The sequence below is a fragment of the Dermacentor variabilis genome, chromosome 1, assembly GCF_050947875.1.
Source record: "Dermacentor variabilis isolate Ectoservices chromosome 1, ASM5094787v1, whole genome shotgun sequence".
Classification (NCBI taxonomy): domain Eukaryota; kingdom Metazoa; phylum Arthropoda; class Arachnida; order Ixodida; family Ixodidae; genus Dermacentor; species Dermacentor variabilis.
In genome coordinates, this window is record NC_134568.1 from 2,695,462 (window position 1) to 2,715,853 (window position 20,392).

At 47.9% G+C, this 20,392-nt stretch overlaps 1 protein-coding gene across 1 annotated transcript in view; it reads left to right on the plus strand.

Annotated features, from left to right (window-relative positions):
- The window catches only part of LOC142574900 (uncharacterized), a 25,452-nt gene extending 9,766 nt beyond the window's left edge, over positions 1-15,686 (plus strand). The window contains exons 4-6 of the mRNA XM_075683898.1: positions 7,466-7,553; positions 8,616-8,902; positions 15,158-15,686. Of these exons, the coding sequence (XP_075540013.1) occupies positions 7,466-7,553; positions 8,616-8,902; positions 15,158-15,539 (757 nt within the window). The 3' untranslated portion in view covers positions 15,540-15,686. The remainder of the gene's footprint in view (positions 1-7,465; positions 7,554-8,615; positions 8,903-15,157) is intronic.
- The last annotated feature ends 4,706 nt before the right edge of the window (positions 15,687-20,392 follow it).

Sequence of the window (20,392 nt, forward strand, 5' to 3'; positions counted from 1 at the left end):
CGACATTCGCCCTGAAATAAAGATGTCACACCACAATTTCTAGAACGAACTCCTTTTTGCGTTAGCAAAAAGGAGTTGAGGTTGAGGTTGAGTGTGAGGTTTGCTAACGCATTTGCAATGCGTTAGCAAACCTCACATACATATCGTGCCAAGATATTTGGTGAACTTGGAAGAGAAGGCCCAATTGTGACCACAATGGAAGTCAGCTCACTTTCGGGCAAAGAATAAAAAGAAACTCATTGGGTAACACAATGACAGTCAAACTAGATCAAATGCTAAAAAAAGAAAAAAAATGCTCGCCACGATCCGCACAGCCAGCAACACCCCCCCCCCCCCCCCAACCTTCTTCTCAAAAACAACATCGTGATGCACGCAATGTCGCCCTCATGCGACAAAGTATCCACTGATTTTGAATGTCATATGAAGCGTTGCGTGGCTAAAACGAGTACATAAGAAGAAACGAAACGTCGACACAAGTGTTTGTATTTCATGTCTTCATGCGGTCCTTGTTCTTGCTGCGCTACACCTCATGCCATTGCATGATGACCAACCAACAATCTCACACAACCATCTTCATTGAGTGTTTGTAGTTGTTATATAGATGCACTGACGCAACCACTTGCAAAGTGCGTGAGCGTGGTGTAAAACCGCCTATAAATTACGAAGCACATGTTGCAAACGATGGCGCAGTGGTTTGAGCAAGCAGCATCCAGTGGCACATTGCCGTTAGGGCACGAGTTGAAAGGCCGCTGGCTGTGCGCTGGTGGACAAAATTCGTCGTCCCTCGTACGACGGTGAAGCATACTTGAAGGATGTGGCCGTCATTTTCGGTGTAAGGGTGCGTCGACACTAACGGAAAAAAGGCGCGCCGCGAAAACAGGCTCGCGGCAGCATTGTCCTGCGGCAGAGCGAATGGGTGTCAGAGCTATTTGTTGCGGGATTCCGCTCACCACCGATCGGGGATACCGATGATGACCAGCCGATTGATTCGCATGGCCAAACGCAGCGAGGAACTACACCCCCCTTGTATCGGTATCGCTGATCTCAGCCGCAGTGATTGCAGTTGATAGCGAATCGCTTCCTTACCACGGCGGCAAATACGCCCGCAAGTATGGCCATGCCAGCGCTGGCGCGTGCTGCCGCCTGCGGCATATCGCACGCGTTTTCCCCGAAAGTGAGGATATATACGTTCCTCCTATTGAGCGCAAACGTCTAAGCGCGTCGATTTCAGTATAAAGTTTCAGAGAATATTTACCTGAAGGAACTCTGGCACTTGTGACTATGAGGGCTGCTATGGGGCGCTTCAGTCAGCATGGGAAATTATGGAAAGTACATGAATTTGCCTAAAGCTTTGTCGTCCTGCCTTCAAAAGGCTTCGGGGATTTTGTAAACTCATAATTTTGAACAAAGTCGTGTAATACGTAATTAAAGAAACATTATTAAAATTGCCCGACGGCAGGATTCGAACACAGGACCTCTAGTACAGAAGACCAATATTGAAGCATTTACGTCATTGACGCATGCGCCGACAAGAGCCGTATACCGCCCTTACAAATTTCTCGCGGGCAAGTCAGCGCGTTGAGATGCTTGGTGTGTTTCCATTTCGCCACCTCGACAGGCTCAACCGCTGCAATTATTAGTGACTGCGTGTGTTTGCGGAGTCTTGTGTGCTTGGAAAAGTACTGATTGCTGTGAAATTTACAATGAAGGCCGATAAAGCGTAATAAGCGAAGTCGCAACGACGTCCGAAGCCACAAGCACGAAGATCAGACAAATCTGTGCACTTCCCATCTTTCCCATGGCACCTGAACGATCGCAGCGCCACTTTTGCGCATGCTGAGAGCACCGACTGAGCATGCGCAAAGCTTTTAGTCGCCACCGTTAGAGTGCGCTGACAGTACCGAATACTACGGGCTCCCGTGTTCGCGCTCAATAAAGTCCGAGGACACCTACGCTTTTTAATGATCGAGTTGTGAATGCGAAAGCATTAATGTACGATTGAACGCCGCTGAACAGTCCTTCGAGTTATTAACTCCTCTTGGGCAAGCGAGCGCGTTGAGACGCTTGGCCTAGATAGCACAAGGCCGGTACACTTCGATCCGTCACGTCATGCCACCTTGCCCGACTGCCATAAATTCTAATGAGTAAGATGCTGAGATTTTGACGTCACTGTTTCCGTCATGCTGGGCTCGGAAATTTCGATCCAAGTAGAAATGATGTCAAAAAGCAGATTGTACAGGCCTGCTATCTAAGCCGTAGGTTCGAAACTTCCTATCGCCAATATTTTTTTTTCTTTCTAATGTATTCTGATTTTTAATGCTATAATCGCTTTATAGCGATTACCGAGGCGAAGTAGGAACATAGGCGAGAGCTTGAAGGTACAAAGAACGCGCGGATAATACGGGCGCGGATAATCCAGGGTGACGTGGAGTCGCTGCGATTCCCTCTCCTCTCACGCGACACCTGGTGCGCCAGCGCCACAGCACGCGTACCCTTTCACCCCCTTTGCTCTGTCGACGCGCGCACGTGACATGGCGTCGCAGCCAATGGGAATTTAGGTGCTGTTTAGCGAACACCTGATTTTTCACTCAATGAGCCATTGCATGCTTTGTCATCAAAATGTAAAGATAAAACCTGAATGTAACGGCTGGGCAGACACGAGAAAATCAATTTTCAGCTATCAATTACTGTCGATTGCAGTGAAACGTTGGTCGTTCTACCAGGCGTACGGTACGTCCACACGAGAGAAAAATGCACGCACATTGACGAAGGCGGCGGCAGAGCGCGGCAGCATTGACGTGGACACAATTGCGGGCGTCTTTGCCGCCGCGGCAAGGAAGTGATTGGCTATCGTATCGAATCAGTGCTGCTGTGATCAGCGATGCTGTGAAGGGGGAGTATATTTCCTTGCAGCGTTCATTCACGTGGATAATAGGGCATCTCCTCATTGCTGTCCCCAAACTGCAGCGAGCGGCATGTCGCGAAAAAATAGCTCCGACTCCCATTTGCTCCGCGGTAGGGAAATGTTGCCGCTTGGTTAAGATAAAGCGCCGCCTCTACCACTAATTGTTATGGGGCCTGTTTCAGAGCGGCAGATATAGAAACCGAACAAATGTACAAACTGAAAACCCAATACTCTTTAACAAACCTCAACTTGTACGGACTAAATGCAACAGACGGCTTGCTATTGCGTTTGATTCCCTTCGCTTTCGATATACAGGGTGTTTCACGTAACTTGAACCAAGGCTTTAATGGAACTAATAGAAACTTTTCATCCGTTAAGTTATCGATTCATTGTATTGCATATCTTATGCTCACGAGCGCTGGAAATTTATGTAGGTAAACATGACAGGAAAAGGAAACCATGCCGTTTGAATATTTGCCTGTCAGCGGCACTTTGCGAGATTGCATGTCAAGCAGATCTAGCTCATTGCGACGAATTCGAAGGTCCAGCTGCGGAAGCGTCAGGAGTTTGTTAGCTTTACGTAGCAGTTCGATTTACCAGTTCCTTTCCCTACTAACAGTATAGTGTACGTATAGTATAGCATAGTATAGAATAGTATAGTAAGGCATAGTGTATAGCATAGTGTATATAGCTATGCTGAACATGTACTCGCATGGATCCGCTCGCAAGTGCAGAAATGTCACGGTTTTGGAGAGATAGTAGACTGCCTTTCGGCAGCATAGAATATTGGAGAAGCAAGCTCAGACGGACGACGTTGATTCTTAAATTTCAAATACATCCAGGGGTTTTACGAGCCAAAGCCACGAGAAGAATATAGGGCACGCCATGCTATTGATTTCCATCACCTGTGCTTCTCTAGCATGCACGTAGTGCACGGTACACGGGTGTTCTTGCATTTCGCCCATATCAAGATGCCGCAGTCGTGGCCGGATTTGTTGTGGCGTCCTCGGTCTTAGCAGCGCAACGCCATAGTCACTACGCCAATAGCGGGTGAAAATTGATCCATCTCCCTTTTTCCTGTTTTGACATGCAAGGTGTCCAAACTAGCCTTAGCCGAGCTGTCCCAATATGCATACGTTTGAGACATAACGGTGTTGTCAGCGCATCACATGTAGGCAAATATGAAAAGAGCCGCGTGGTCAAGTGCCCGCAAGCCACCGACACCAGATTCGAAGGAACTAACTCCGCTCCCTGTTTCACTCGGCAACCACCAGGTCAACGCGTAGGCAGCTCGCGATCAGCGGAAGCAGACACCGACAGCTCGCCGCTTACAGGCACGTTTGCCGTATTGAACAATGAGTGGAGATTTTCCTGCGGCGAGCGTCGGCGTAGTCGGTGGCGTAACCGTGCGAACGAGCACTACGAGAGATGAAAGAGCGAACGCGGAGCGGGATATGAAAGAAGCGAGCCATGAACGGCGGACACGAATGAGAGCGGCCCCTTCAGTAACGTGCACGCGGGATACTGCTGTAATACGCGATAGCCCAACTGCTCGATGCGTGCTCGTAACAGGTCTCAGCCGCACCGCTCCTTTCGTACTATCCTCTGTTCGCGTCAGCTCTCGCTCACGCTCGTTTTTTTTTTTTTTTTTGCTTGCTTTCGTCTCGTTCGCGCTTGTTTCGATTGTCATGGTTTGCGATTGTTTTCTGATCTGATTGTATGCGCGAAGCTCATTTTGAGCGGGAGCGTCTTAGGTGTCTTAGCTTTCTCCACAAGTTCTCAGGATTTCCTTGAGTCGCAGTGGAGTTTCCCTGAACTATACCATGTTTTTTTTTCAACATAGTGAGCGAGTCTCTAAACGTATCGAGCAGTTCCATGTTACATCAAGAACACAGAATTTCCATTTCTCTTTCCAGGACAGATACTGCAAAGCAGCTTCATCACCTGGCACGCACGCTTTCTTTAGCAGAGTGGAACACCCCAAATATAAGACGCCCCAGGTCCCATGAACTGAACACTTCCCTCCAACTCGGACTTCAACCCGGGCTTAATCGACGTGAGGCGTCGCTTCTGTGCCAGCTGTGGTTGGCAGTGGCCTTCACGAATGCTTACACGGTGCATTTTCTATGGCCGACGTAGGGTGCCTCGATGCCAGCGCATTGAGGCACCCTAGACCATCAGTGCTGCGTGTGACGTCGCTGGCAGCGAAGAGAATATCCGAGCATTTATTTTGCCACTGTCCTCGATTTCAGTCGCAAAGACAAAGCTCCAACGCATTGCGACAATTAAGGTAGGTCCACACTAGCGACAAAAACGCGCGCGACACCATGCACGCGGCAAGCGCTCGCGCGGCAGACGCGCGCGGGCAAGCCCACAGTCGCGTTTTGCGGCATGCGGCAACGGTCGTGGAGTCCCGCGTTGTCTCGTTCCATTCGATACTTCTCGTGACGATGCGCTCTCCGTTCTGCCAATTTTGCGTTCCATCGGAAGTGTCTGTGTTTTTTTGCGCCGCTGCCGGCCACCCTCAGGCATGTCGGATACGGACGAGGAGCTACTGATGGCTGTGAACACTATAATACTTATTTGTTCTTTACTTGTGCGACGCCGACGTGCCAGAAAGCGACCGAGAAAGTTTTGGGTGCACTCTATATGGCAGTACAGGGACACTGAGGGCCAGGCGCACACTCTGCTTCCCCGCCTTCACCTTTACTCACCTGTCATGCCAAACTGCTGCCCAATAATGTGCCAGAGGTTGGCGCGAAGCTCCTTGTCCTTAAAATCGACGTTCGATTTGTCATGGACGCATGCATATTCGCGAACGGTTTCCAAAAACGCCTCGATTGCGAGGCGACTTCTTCGTCGACGTCTCGGTGGCGGTGTGGAAGGCTTAACAAAAACAGCCCCCTTGACTGGAAATGGCCTCTGAGGTTTTACGACGTGCGCGTCACTGTTAAATCTCGGAGCCCACTGATTATGGTTCTGTGCATATGAGACAGGTGGCGCCACAACAGCGCGGCTCGCTTCTTATTGGTGCTCGTTTTGCGTCTGCCGGGAAAAAATGGGTCTCGCACCCATTCGCGCGTTTGCCGCACGTTGCTGCCGCTTTTCGTGAATCTTGACGCGCGCGACAGCACCGCTCGCTGCGCGCGGCGTGTCGCGCGCGTTTTTGAGGCTAGTGTGGACGTACCTTTAGACCGTGGGCTGCCGTCCGTGTAGGCCTTACATCAATACCGTCCCCATGTCTCGTTGGCCCGCAAGGCTGGGAAGGCGCTTTTGTGGTTGTTGAGGGCGACTGGCCTGTATGAACGCCTTTGGCTTAGTGGTGCCCTTCGCGCGCGCGCAAATTCACCGCGCCTTTCCTTCCTCCCTCTCTCATCTTTCTATTCGCCCCCCTTTTTCCGTCACCAGCGTTTGGGAGCTAACCAAACGTTTCTCTAATTAACGCCCCTGCCTTTTCTCCTTTTATTTCCTCCTCATCCAACGTTAACAACTGCTGTTTTCGGAAAACTGTTAAGGAATCAAATCGTCACTGGATCCTCAAGGTTGTTTAGCATCATATGACCTTCCGAGAAATGAATGCGATATTACAAAAATGCAAGCAAGGTTATTCTGCGAGAGGTTCAGAACTAAACACAAAACAATGTCGGTCGCATATTTTACACACGTAATTTTAGCTGTCGTAAATACGTGTGCATTTATATGGCCCACCCGCTGTGGCACGGTGCCTGACAATGGTTGACAAGCTGGTCTTGATCTCTGTCTGTCAAATACCACGAGCACTCGAACGGAACCGGGCGCACAACCGAGAGTGGTGGTCATGTGAGCAATTCGCGAAGTTTTCATCTGCCGCCTGATTCGCTAAATGTGCGTATGTTTGCTGCCATCCCTACAGAGACGAACACGCGAATAAATCTCAAAAAGATCCAATATTTATTGTTCCAACCAATCACGAAAATACCTTCTGAGAGCACTGGTAAAGCCATCACAAGGCAGAGAACCCTTGAAGCAATATGATTATGATAATCATCCGCATTTATGGCGAGTTCGCACAAAGGGAGTCGGCCACAAAGCGTACGGCAGGAGGTAGCCTAAATGAAATGTGCGCTAAGAATAGAAACAAAACAAAAAAGGACATTTCATCGTTTTGTGCTTTTCCCAATCTGATGTCATTCGCATTCAGTACTCGTGCTTGATATTATTCACGCGCAAGCTTCTTCACGCAAGTGGCCGCAGAACTTTCCTTGGCACAGCTGAACGGTTATATCATTTTATTTCCCGACACTCAGCACTCGCCGTCCCGACGCGGCGAATGGTGCCGGCCGCGGGGAGCCACATTCCGGTCCCGATGCGAACGTTCGGTCTGCCGCTCGCTTCACAATTTCAACAGCACCACACCTACAAAATCTCAGATCACGTGGCCACCATTTGTTCGAATTTGCATGAAACTTGCAGGGCTGTGCATGGGTGCCCTTGTGCTAATGGCACGTGCACTGTAAGGACTACGACATTCAAATCACCTGACTACCTTTTCTTTATTCCCAATGTTTCTGGCACGCGCAGGTCGGTGCGCGGGCACCCTCGAGCCATTGAGGCGTGTATTGCTGCCAGCACTTCGCGTTCGTCGGCGGCTGCGAGGCGACGCAGTTTGGTAAGCGATTCTTTGCGTTGAACATTATTTGCCCTTAGTCGGAGATAGTGTTTGTCAAGCAGGGTCGGCTCGGGTGTCATGTGCCAGACGCCGTCATTTTCCTCTGACCATTGCGAAAGTATACATCAGCTTAGCAGCCTCAAGACCAGGAAGAGCTATAAAACATTTAGCCATCGACGCATGGGGTACTAGAACTAAATGAGCCGACCCGCCGTGGTGACGTAGTGGCTTTGGCGTCGTCGTGCACTGAATGCGCGGTAAAGAAGCTCACGTGGTCAAAATTAATCCGGAGTCCCCCACTACGGCGCGTCTCATAATCGGATCGTGTTTTTGGTACGCTAAACGCCATTATTTAGGTAAATGAGCATGGTAAGCTTTTCTACAACATTTTTTTTCTTTCGGAGACAGAACTACTTGTGCGAAAGAGTGGGGCAAAATTTGTATCGCATCTTTCTTGAGCCGTCACTCCAACGAACGGACTACCGACTTGTTTCGCTGCTGCCGAGATGCCCGGATGTTTTCTCTCGCGTGCTACCTGGCTCGAGCACGCGCTGAGGATGCGGAGGCTCAACTTCGTCGTCGTCGTCGATCGGATCGTGGCGGCTCGCTGTGAACTCATCACTCTACATTTATGAGGTTGACGTCGAGGTTTGTTGCAATGACAATTGAAAGCAATTGCATCTTCCGAGAAAATGTATCCCTGCAGCCTAGTGCAGAACTTACCGCAGAACTTTGGCAGCGCACGAAACGTACAATAACGCGATCAATTTTGCAAAATGCTTGAACACAATTATTTGAAGGGAGCACACGTGCCACTTTTCGTTCACCCAAACCACGTATCGCGTTTACTTGTTCCCACAACTGCTGTTTTGCTCAGTCAGTCACTTATACACCATGTCTGAACTCTAGTCGCTCGGTCCACGCGACCATCTATACGAAACGAGTACCTCCTGCATCAGTTTCAGAAGCAGTCACGATAAAACATGACTTCTAATTTACCGTACTATGATTGCTCCATTCTCTCACAGTTTCTTCCAGTGTGTCTGCTGTATTCAACTGTAGCGCAGTGGACACGTGCCCGCCCGGTCCGCCGTCCACACAGAGATGACGAGCGCAGCCACAGGCAGACGGCCAGACCTAGGGCGCAGCCGCAGACTGAAGCTCACGTCGACAACCCGCAAGCGCAAGTACGTCCGCGTCCATCTGGAAGGAACCACATCGAGCGCTCTCAATCGAGGTGCTGAACTTCGTGCTTCCCATCGTTGCGTCTCAAGTCGCCGCACCTACGAGATGAGCTGGCGCTCAAGTCTTCCTGTTGGCCGCCAAGCACTACCGACGCGGCTACGCAGGTACGCTAATAGAGAGTTTCAGCAGTACCGTGTTACCGTACAGTAAGCACGATATACTGTACAGTATTGCAGTTCCGTACTAACCTACTGCGATGACCGAACACATTTTAGCTGCGTGTTTGACTCGATGCCTACGGTAACGTGATAATGATGATAATGGTTAATATTCAAGCCTTTCGGAATACAAGACTTATGTGATGAGTGTGAAATATTCATTTTGGTAAACTTGTTCATGCACGTATTACTCTTTACGGAAGTGCCGAGTTGCGGCAAACGTGGACGCCAGTCACAAAGGCGGTAGCGACATCTTGTGACACTTGGTCCAACAACAACGTACTACCGCACTTACCATACGGTAACTTGGCGCCGTTAAATCTCTTTAATACCGTGCCGGCTGCTGAAGGCACATGCGCGCACTTTGCGGTATGGAGAGACTTTTCGTACGGCATACTAGACGGTGAGGAGTGTATACCGCATGTATACGGTAACGTGCGCACTTTGTACTGCGAGCCGAGGCGGACCAAGCCAAACACAGTGAGAAACTGGCGTCGGCCACAAAGTCCACGCCGTTGGTCGGCGTTTGCCGTTGGGCGGCGTTTGCAGCGCAACACTCGCGTCATTTCTGGTAATATGTTGCAACCACACCAACCACCGCCGGCGCTTAGCTACGGGGAGAAGCTGGATTACAGGAGATACGAGAGCCACGCGGGAGAAAGAACATCAGGGGGCGCGCGAGCCAAGTTTCCCCACAGGGTTCGTCACCAAATAGAGTTCTGTGGGTGGTTAAGTATACGTATTTAAGTGCTTTGATGTCAGTAAGCCCTAACCAACACATGGTAGACGACCCCTCATGTTCCCACCCTGGGTATTAAGTCTTTGAAGGCCCTTTCAACACCGAATTCTTCTCTCAAGTTTTGGGAAACCAGGCATGTGCGGATCTAGATACACTGACATTAAAGTCCCCTGCTATAATCATTAGCATCTTCTTATCAGCAGTATTATCATACTAGGGCAAGAGAGATCAAAGTGTACTAAGTTAAACTTCAGGAAATTAGTTGCCGATTTGGTGCTTGAGAGGCATGTGGGGTGATGTACAAGACTGCCAGGACATTTTCTTGCCCATTGTACTTATGTTCTGCAAGTCATATATCCCCAATCTGATCTGTAAAGGCACTGGGTTTCTCTACATTGGGTGGTATTTTAGCCCGATCGGTATCACAGCAAAAGGGTTCATTTTGAGGCTCTTGTAAGGGGATTAGCACACCTCTGCATGGGCATCATAGTGGGGGCAGTGTGCAGCTGTAGTTTCGCATTGTGTGACCCTGCACATGTGCTGTTGTTTCGCCAGCAAGAGCGACATTTCAAGGGCCTGATAGGAGACAGCAGCAGCACGTCAAAGAGGGGAACATAAGACTAAGAATGCTAATTGCATTAAAAGAAACAGAGTATACACAGTATGAATCCTACACGTTAACATGAATATGTTGCATGACTGGCTACAACAAAAATCTGACGCCTGCATGCATCACGAAGATTATTCAGCAACACAAAAGAATACATGGTGGCAGCTCGCGATCAAACACAAGATCCTTCTATTTGCAAGGCTGAAATTGTGGCACAACACCATGTCTGCGGCACGACAGCTGCAGTGGGTTCCTGCTTTGAGTTGGGACATGGACAAAGGCTCCTGAACAAGAATGAGACGTCATTCGGCTATTTTGTCGTTTCAAGCATAGAGGTCCTCTGCTGACTGAGCACCTGGTCCGGAGCATGCCTATACATATTTTACCACTATGTCCCCGGCAGCAACACAGGTGTCATGATGATGATCATTGTGGCATTGCATTGCATGATCTACGGGAGGATCTAGTCTGCCTGATAATGATGATCATTGTGGCTTTGCATTCCATGATCTACGGGGGATCTAGTTTTCCTGCCACACCCATGGTGAATGCCCTACTAGAAGGCTGGATGGAGAAGGGTTGCCAGATGACCCGCCAAACAATTTCTAAAGGACCCTTTTTTTAAACGAGAACCACTAGAAGCAGCCAAGCACAAGGGCACAAAGCCCATGAGAAAACCCAGTGTGTTTTTTGGTGGTGCCAGTATTCGAACCCCGTGCCTATCCCGTATGAGGCTGATGGTCTGCCATAAGGCCATTACTGCAGTCACTGCCAAGTTGTGTTGCACCGCCCTAGCAAGCTATGATAACTAAGAAACTTTAAGGAAGCTAATGATGGCGCTGTGGGCGATGGAACAGAAAGTGATTAACACGAAGATAATAAACTAAAGAAGGCAGCATGGATGAGAGAGCAAACATGGGTGAATTATGTTCTAGTTGGAATTAAGAGGAAGTGAATCATTGATATGAAGTTGCACTGCACAGTTCTAATAGGACACACACGAAAAAACGAAATCACTCACACACACTGATTAAGTTTCCTTCGTGTTCTCTTAGATCTAGGCACTTCAATTAACTGCACATTTATGATCATTAACCAAGTACCCCACATGTAACTGTTTATTGAAGGAGTGGCTAGGCAGGTCATGTGCATGGAACAGGTAACCAGTATCTATTACAGTAGCAGAATGGGTGCCAATAGTTGGAGAACACAGTAGAGTGTAATAAATGGTTAGATGAGGTGGCACAATATTAGAAAATTCGGAGGCATGGTGTGAAGTCAGATGGCATCGGACAGGGTCATGAGGATTCCATTTCTTCATAAGTGAAGAGCAGGTCATAATGGGGATATAAAAAATGCATTGCTTCACAAGGGTTGAGTTTTCATGCAGCAACTACCACAAGGTTGCCTAGCTGTCCTGGATAGTGCGTCGACAAAGTGGGCATTTGTCAACATATTCAACCCTTCTGCTGTTCCTTTATCCACTGGACCATGTGCATCACCTCGTTCCATAAGGCAACCTCTCACAAGCAGTGCTTTCTATTCATTCTGTCCTTTCTTTCGCTCCACTTCTTCAACATGTATTGTTCTTAATTTGACTCTTGGAAGCACACCCCGCCGTGGTTGCTCAGTGGCTGTGGTGTTGGGCTGCTGAGCACGAGGTCGCGGGATCGAATCCCGGCTACGGCGGCTGCATTTCGATGGGGGCGAAATGCGAAAACACCCGTGTACTTATATTTAGGTGCACGTCGAAGAACCCCAGGTGGTCAAAATTTCCGGAGTCCTCCACTACGGCGTAACTCATAGTCAGAAAGTGGTTTTGGCACGTAAAACCCCACAATTTAATTTTTTTTTGGAAGCAGCTTCTTTCCCCGGCACCTGACAAGCAGTGTATCAGTGGGCTCCAGTGGAATTTCGTGGTCATTTACTCTCAGCTAGATGCTGCATTATGAACCGTCATTCACTGAAGCAAGACCAGTATACACATATTTATATATGCACATTTATGAATAACTTGACATAAATGGGTCATATAAATGCCCATAAGCTATTACAGGAGCAAATAATTTGTAACAAAATACACTGGACAAAAGTATAATAGAAAACTACTTCCACTGCAAAGTTTCTACCAATAATTTTTATTTAAAAAAAGTACAAATTCTCAAGCAACACGCATGATATTTAGCTAAGAGAGAGACAAAAGGGAAGGAAAGACGGAGGTTAGCCAGGGTAAGTACCGGCTGGCTACCCTGTACTGGGGAAAGGGGTAAAGGGAATAAAAGGTGAAAAAAGAAAGAATAATTTTAGAAAAATTCACACAATAATGCAAAAGCTACATTCTAGCTACATTCTACAACATTCAAAGATGGTCGCACAATTCACAAGCCTTTACAAACTTGAGCAGAGCCCTTAAGGCCTTGAATGCCGAAACCCGTCTGGGCCAGTTTCGAACTTTTTCTTCTGTGAAGGGGCGATTGTCCAGCTTTTCTAGCGCAATGGCGAGCACTTTTCTGAACCCGATATTTAGCAAAAATTTTCAAAATGACTCTGCAGGTCAACATGGAATGTGTTGTATGAACCCACAAACACGCTGAAATGCAGCTTCTTTCACTAGAAAATGTTTTGTTTACTCTAAATGCGGCAGTGAATGAGCAGGGGACTTAAATGAACGTAATGTTTAACTGTACATTTTGTCCAAAAGGCATTTTACATGAATGCCTTTACATTTTTGCAGAAAACACTGCAACATTTTCTATTCCAGGCACATAATCAGTGAAAGATGTATAAACAGGTGTCACACTAACTGCTCCGATCAATAATCATGTAATTATTGGATGGTGCCCAGCTACACAACAGTTTGGCTACTTCATTCTTTTAGAATGAAGAATGATTCATCACTCAATATCATGAAACATGAATCCATTAAGCTTATAATTTGTTAGCTCTGCATGGATAGTATGTTTTGGCAAAACAATGATAATAGATGCAATGCACAATAGGCAGCAAATTACATGAAAAGTTCAAGATATCAAGGTAGGAATGAGCTATAAATAACACGAGCACGTTATAAACTAGGCGTTCATTTGGAGCAGCATAAACAGAGGTGGGGCGCTATAACGTAAAACTATTCCACACTTTTCTATTTCAATTCTGCTATCAGCCCTCCGCGATTGGTCAAAAACTTTTTTCGACCACACCCCACTTCACCTGCCTTTCACGCGACGTCACGAAAACCGCAATGCCTCGTCATCTGATATGATGTGTACACACTGATTATGCATGATTTGACAGAAAAAAGAAAAACAGTTATTCCTGATTCGACCCCTTTTCGCCATTAGCCCTCGGCTATTGGTAAAAGTTTTCGGGCTGCACCCACTTCACCTGCCTCTCACGCGACGTCACAAAACCGCACAATTTCACCGCGTCAAAGTGACGTGTACGCGATAAAGATGCATTAATATGCCGAACAAAACTGAATTTTTTTCGGAATAGCCGCAGGCTGCCCCGTTCCGAAAGGAATAAAAGATGGCTGACGCCGATCGCTGAGACGCTGGCTACTCGCACCTTCCGGAGAGCATGGGTGTATTTGCGTATAATAAAACTTCTTGCGTGACCGTGTAACGTTTTCAAGCACTTTCGGCACGTTTACTACCTCATTCTGCCAACTCTTCTTTGCTGAGGGTCAGTTTTAGCGCCATTCTTAAGCTTCCGTTGCATGCCGCCGCGATTTTCGACCAGCCACCACAAGCTAAGTAAGGGAAAGCCGACCGATCGCAGACGCCGGCACCACCCTCTTCATCCGGTTATCGATTTTAAGTGCACTGGCTCTGCCCCAGTGAATCCCTCTCCACTTGAGGATTCTCCTCGCCTCTTGTCAGCCAATTAGATACGACAAGCCGCTCAGTGTAGGCAATGTTATTCGTTTTTCACGTAAACAAAAGTGACCTCCTATGAACGAGGAGAGCGTTTGATTGGTCTGTTCAGACAACCCTGCGGGTGACCGCCCGGTGCTTGCGTCGGTGGTTACGCAAATTTGACGTCAGGAAATTGGAATAGAAACATATCGGAATAGTTTTACGTTATAGGGCCCGTGGTCCCGAACACCGCCTCATCTCACATCACAATCGCGATGTATACGGAAAACAACTGACACCTGCACGACTAACAAGAGATGTCGCTAAGCTGCAAAACGTAAGATTAGAGTCTCTAGCACGTCGTCTGTAAACCGGTCGCATCGGTGGACGACAGACGACGTTCTTTTTTGATCGCTTTCCGCGTAATCGTGTCGTCCAGCGAGGTACTTTCGCTCCTCGGGGGTTAATTTTTGTACTTGCGAGGTGCAGGCGCCTTGGCCTCCGGCAGTCTCAACTTTGGATATTTCATAGGGGCTTCGCGTTTGATTTTGGTCGGGTAACAAGCGACAGAGTAGGCTGGTATCGCGATTCCCATCCAAGCGCTTAGTCAGTTTTTCCATGACGTAGCCGCGCAGAATCAAGTCGGCCGACTTGTCGATCTTCGTCAGCAGCAGGTTGCAGATGACGATCTTGCCTTCCGTCTTCCTGGTCAGAAGGGGCAGCGCGCAGCACGGCATGATCTCCAGCGTTGAGCTGAGGCACAGGATAAGGTCTGCGCCTCTGCAGTGCAGGTCGGCCGCTACGATCCCGTCCTCGGGCAGCTCGTGCTCCCTGTCCAGGATGGAATCGTGCAGGTGACCGCGACACATCCGACCTTTCTTCTTGGGCACGAGACACAACTCGCGGGTGGGCTTCTGGCCGACCGACTTGGTCGCCGTAGTCCTCACGAACTGCCGACCGCACTGGTTGCATCGGTCTAGAAACATGTTTCCGTGCAGGTCCGTGAGGATGTCCGGCGGGAAGCCCGACTTCAGGTGCAGGCCGTCGACGTTCTGGCTGACGAGGAACTTGAGCTGCGAGCTGCGCGCCAGCTCAACCAGGGCCATGTGCGTCGAAGTCGGTACCGCGTCGTCGAACGAAATGTTGACCTGCGGCTTCTCACCCTGCTGCTCCAGAGTCCAGACTCCACGCGGACCGCGGAAGTCGGGGATCCCGGCCGAAGTGCTAATGCCGGCGCCTGTGATCACTACGATGTGCTTGGAGGCCTGCATCCAGTCAGCGAATCGCGCGATCTTGTCTTCGAGCAGTGACAGCTCGTCGAAATGCTTGGGCTGGCCGCAGATGCCTTTATTGTCGTATTCGGACAGCCCGCTAGCATAATCGCAAGACATGGCGAACTTTCTGCGGCAACTTATGGTTTTCGCTCACACTTCCATCAACGCCGCTGCTGCTTGCTTTATATACGATGAAGCGGCTTGCAGAAGCAGGCCGAGCTATTATGAAAGCCTCAAGATGTTGAAAAACAAAATAAACGATTGCATTACGTAAACGTTGCACAGCTTTAAATTACAACAGAGCGTGAGGTAAGAAAACAGCAGTCACAGAGCACTAGGACACAACAAAAACAATCTAGCAACATTTTAAGTTTTGCTTCCGATTTCATGGCAGCTGCAAGCAAATCGCACGGCCGCAGTTATTAGATAATGCACTAACTTGGCAGCACATTTGTTACGCAAATCATAAAATTTGTTTTTGCCCTCTGATGCTTTAAGGGAAAAACAAGCATAAAAAATTGCATCCTCGTCTTTAGTTCGTGACGCGCCTCGTTTAATTTCCTGCGTACGTTGTTTAACCATCGGGGTACTTTTAAAAGATTGTAAACATGTGCTTGCATCTTTTCTCATGCGACTTGCGTTTCGAACGTAGGCGCCAACACGCGCTCTCTTCGGGAGTGGCCCATCTACTATTCCCACGTGGAACAGCGAGCAACGCACAATTTCACTGATAGTTCACGCGGGCTCCAAATGACGGTTACCTTCCACATAAAATACACCTCAGAATGTTTCCTGCTCCTTTATGTCCCTTCCTGCCCCTTTATGACCTTTGTTTATTTCATATCTGCTGCTATCGTTAGGTACATAGTGCACATAATTTTGCACGAGACCAGCAAGTTCAGCTGTGTCATGGATTGCCTAACGCTTTCCATTAAACAATTTTATTTTGCTAACTATTTCGAGAGTGGGATTCATCTCGAACTGGGCAGGTTGTTGACAAAACATGATACTCTTGAAAACTGACAGTGAAATAAATTTCTCAAGTTTTGTAACTCAACTTGCTTCATTGTGAAGAGATAAAGCAAAATACACAACATGATCAAATGTTGTAGTAAAAGCGTTGTATACGAATCTAGCAATGCGCATGTCTAAAGTCGCAAAGTGAGAGCAAAGTAAAAAAGAAGGAAAATCATCCAAAGAGCCTGAACGAAATTCTCGTTGATTTTGACAAGATTTTTGTTCTATAAATAAGTCTACCACAGCTTTTTCATCTACCAGATGACCGTCAATCCAGTGGGTCGTAAAAGACAGTTCAACATCAGTGAACCTCCGTCTTTTGATGCCAAAGCATCAACTGGCCGATTGAGTGAAAAAGCTGGCGTCTGTCGTGTGGACAAGCGAAGAACGGCACACAAGTTCCCATTGGCTGCAATGCCACGTCATGAGCGCGCCTCGACGAAGTAGAGCGGGCGAAAGGGAACACCTGCTGCTGCACTAGCGCGCCAGGTGTTGTGTGATGGGAGAGGGCATCGCCCTCAAGTCTCGGAAGCCTGTTATCAACGCAAGCTCTCACGTGCGTTCTAACTGCTCCTTGGTACTCTTCATAAAGAAATTACTGTATTTCTAAACAGAGTACATTCGAAAGGAAAAACAGTGGTAGTGAGTTTCGAGCCTACTACACCTCGCTCAGAGGCCGAGTGTCTTACCCACAGGGCTAAACAAGCATGTCCTAGATAGAAGGCCTGTGCACTCTGCTTTATGATGTCCTGCTACTTGGACCGATATTTTAATTCCCAAGCCCCACGTGAAGAAAGCGGTGACATCAAAATCGCCGCAGCTTACCAACGCCTCCTAGATATATCTAGGAGGCCTTGGGATTACTCAGGAGCACCCCCATGAATTTATAAGGTAGTCGGGCAAGGTAGCATGATGTCACAGATCGAAGTGCACCGGCCTTGTGCTCTCTAGCAGGCTTTGGCCAAGTGCCTCAACACACTCGCTCAGTGGCGTTCACTTGGACGTTAATGTTTTCGCATTCAGAACTCATAAGTAGTGCTTATGTGTCGCTGGATTTTTCTTTCTTTCTTCGTTGCCTTGTTGGCAGTATAACTCAGCCACTCAAAATGGCTAGGACTACTGTTACATCTTCCGAATCCAGCAGTACTTGTGAAAAGCTGTAACCTTGTTTCTGAGCAATGGGTGCATTAGCTAAAAAGTGACATAAAAATACTCATAAGTTACCCACAGTTTTGAGGAGGGTTGGATAATGCAGCTGTTATGATCAAAATTCAACAAGCTCACCCTTTTCCTGTGAATAAGGCATCAGGGTTAGTGCACTTGCTATTATTGCACAAGCTTCTAGTAAACCAAACATAGGCAAGTTTTATAAAAAGGTAATTATTCAGAAAGTTGTTATGTGTTGGGTATCTGCATAAGATTACGCAGGCCTTATTTTGCTGTTTAGTTTGCTACGATGCATTCATGTGTCCAACTAGGATTCAGCTTTCTCCGAACAACGCCAGAAGATTGCGGAATAGCCTTTTCAGCTGCAGAAATAATGCAGTTAGTAAACTTTTCATCAATTTCTTCAATGCTTAGGTCTGTTAAAATAAGCTCCTCCAGCCTGGCACTTTCTGTAAAAGCAGCCCAGCCTGCCATTTGTAACTTCCAGTGGCGTGGTATGTGGGATATAATGGGTAGTGTTGATGTAAGGTGGATTAAAGCAGGTAGACGATCACTGCCATATGGAGTCTCCAGTACGTCCCATTTAAATTCGGTAAAAATATCCTGAGAGGAAAATACTAAATCAAGGCAGCTAAAATTACGTGAAATCAGTGAAAAATGTGTTGGCGCACCTGAATTCAAAAGACAGATGTTGTTTGCCAAATAAAATATTCAATAAGTTCTCCTCTTTGGTCATTATTATCGCTGCCCCAAAGAGTGCAATGAGCATTAAGATCTCCAAATAAAACAAAAGGCTCCGGCAGCTGGCCAATTAAATTGTCCATATCTCGAGTTGTGAAATGGGTATGAGGAGGGATGTACAACGAACAGACGGTGATAGTCTTCAAAGATAAAACGGTGACAGCTACTGCCTCGAACGCAGTATTTAGTGAAACGTTCCGTGTGGGGATGCCGCTTTGGACGATAATAAAGACACCTCCTGATAGACGACTGGAGTGCTCGCGGTCCTTTCTTATGACAGTAAAACCTTTAGGAAAATGTGTATGTTTGGGTCCTAGGTTCGTTTCTTGAAGGCAGAATGCTACTGGTGATAACATATTTATGTCTTTGATGTCACCTAGATTATGAATTAGGTCTCCGCAATTCCATTGAATGATGAAAGCCATCTTATTGAAATCGAAAAAAGTTACTTATGTGTCTGAACTTACAAGTTGTAGGTGACATGTATTTAAAGTCTGACTACTCTTATGAAGGGCGGTAACCGTTCAGGTTACCTTTCCCTTTCTCAGCGGAGTTACAATGTGTTTCTCCTTCTGGGAGCACTCCAAGGAGCGCGGGTCTTTTGGCGTCAATGACGCCGGGGTTTTCGGATCGAGCTCCATCGCCTTTTCCGAGGCACTGGATGATCGAGAGCCCGGCGCCGAGACGCGCGTCTCGGGCCGTGGGATGCTGTTCAACTTCGGGCCCTGCGGCACTGTAGTCTGCCGGGCCGTCTTCGTTGACGATGGAGCAGCACTGGCTGCAGCCACCAAGGGGGCAGTTGGAGTTTCTACAGAAGTACCGGACGTCCACCCTGTAGACTCCTGAAACCGGTGTAGCGCTGCCCCCTGCCGCGTCACACTGGCACAGCTTACTTGAGGTAACTGCCCTAGCCTTTTCCTCGCTTCATAGAATGAAATCTTTTCCTTTACAGTTATTGCGATTATTTCTTTTTCTCTTTTCCAGCAAGGGAAGCTCCGCGAGTAAGCTGGATGATTGCCCTTGCAATTGACACATTGTGCGGCAGCATTCCAGTTGTCAGATGGATGGTCGTTGGCACTACACTGTGCGCATGTTTCTTTGCCTCTGCATGATTGAGATATGCATGCCCGAACCTCTGGCACTTGAAACAGCGCCTCGGGTTTAGTATGTACGGTCTGACGTTGATTTTCAAATATCCTGCGTCGAGTGAACTAGGGACAGTGCTACTACCAAATGCCAAAATCACATGTTTCGTCAGGATCTGTTTGTCATTTCGTCGTAGTGTGATTTTCCGAACGTTAATTACGGTTTGCCCCTGAAATCCTTCGAGGAGTTCTTCATCGCTGAGGTTCAGGAAGTTTTCTTCTGATATTACTCCCCTGCTAGTGTTGAGTGAGCGGTGTGGAGAGATTGTTACTTTGTTGTCACCAATATTGGTGAGTTCGGCGAGCTTTTCTAGTTGATCTTTCTGGGTCAGTTCAAGGAGGAGGTCACCGCTAGCCATGTTTGAGGCCTTATAACCAGGTCCAGTTTTGTTTGCTAGGCATTTCGAAACTATGACTGATGAGCTTTTTAACGGTGGTGTTGCCTTCACTGTGAAGAACGTGGTATTTTGGAAATGTGTCTTCGCTTGGTTTTAAAAAGAATTGAAAAGTTGCTTCGGTGCGACCTCTTTTCAGAGGCCGATCTGAAAGTCGCGGGAACGCTTCTGCCATTGGATGGTTTCAAAATTCGGCGGCGGTGGTAGCCACCGACCACCGAGCCCAACAAGGGGACGTACAGGTTCCTAGAAACCTGCAGACGCCAGCTATACACCGCCACTATAACCTAATGTATATACCCAAGGTAGAATATATTACACACGGTTAACCCTTGCCGAAAGGAAATACGGAAGTAATAGGAAGTGAAGAAAAGACAGGAAAGATGGAAAAGTGGGAGAAAAACACGAAGATTGGTGAGGAGGACAGGAAAAGGCGATTGCCGATTTCCTCCAGGTGGGTCAGTCTGGAGGTACCGTCTGCGTGAAGCTGAGGC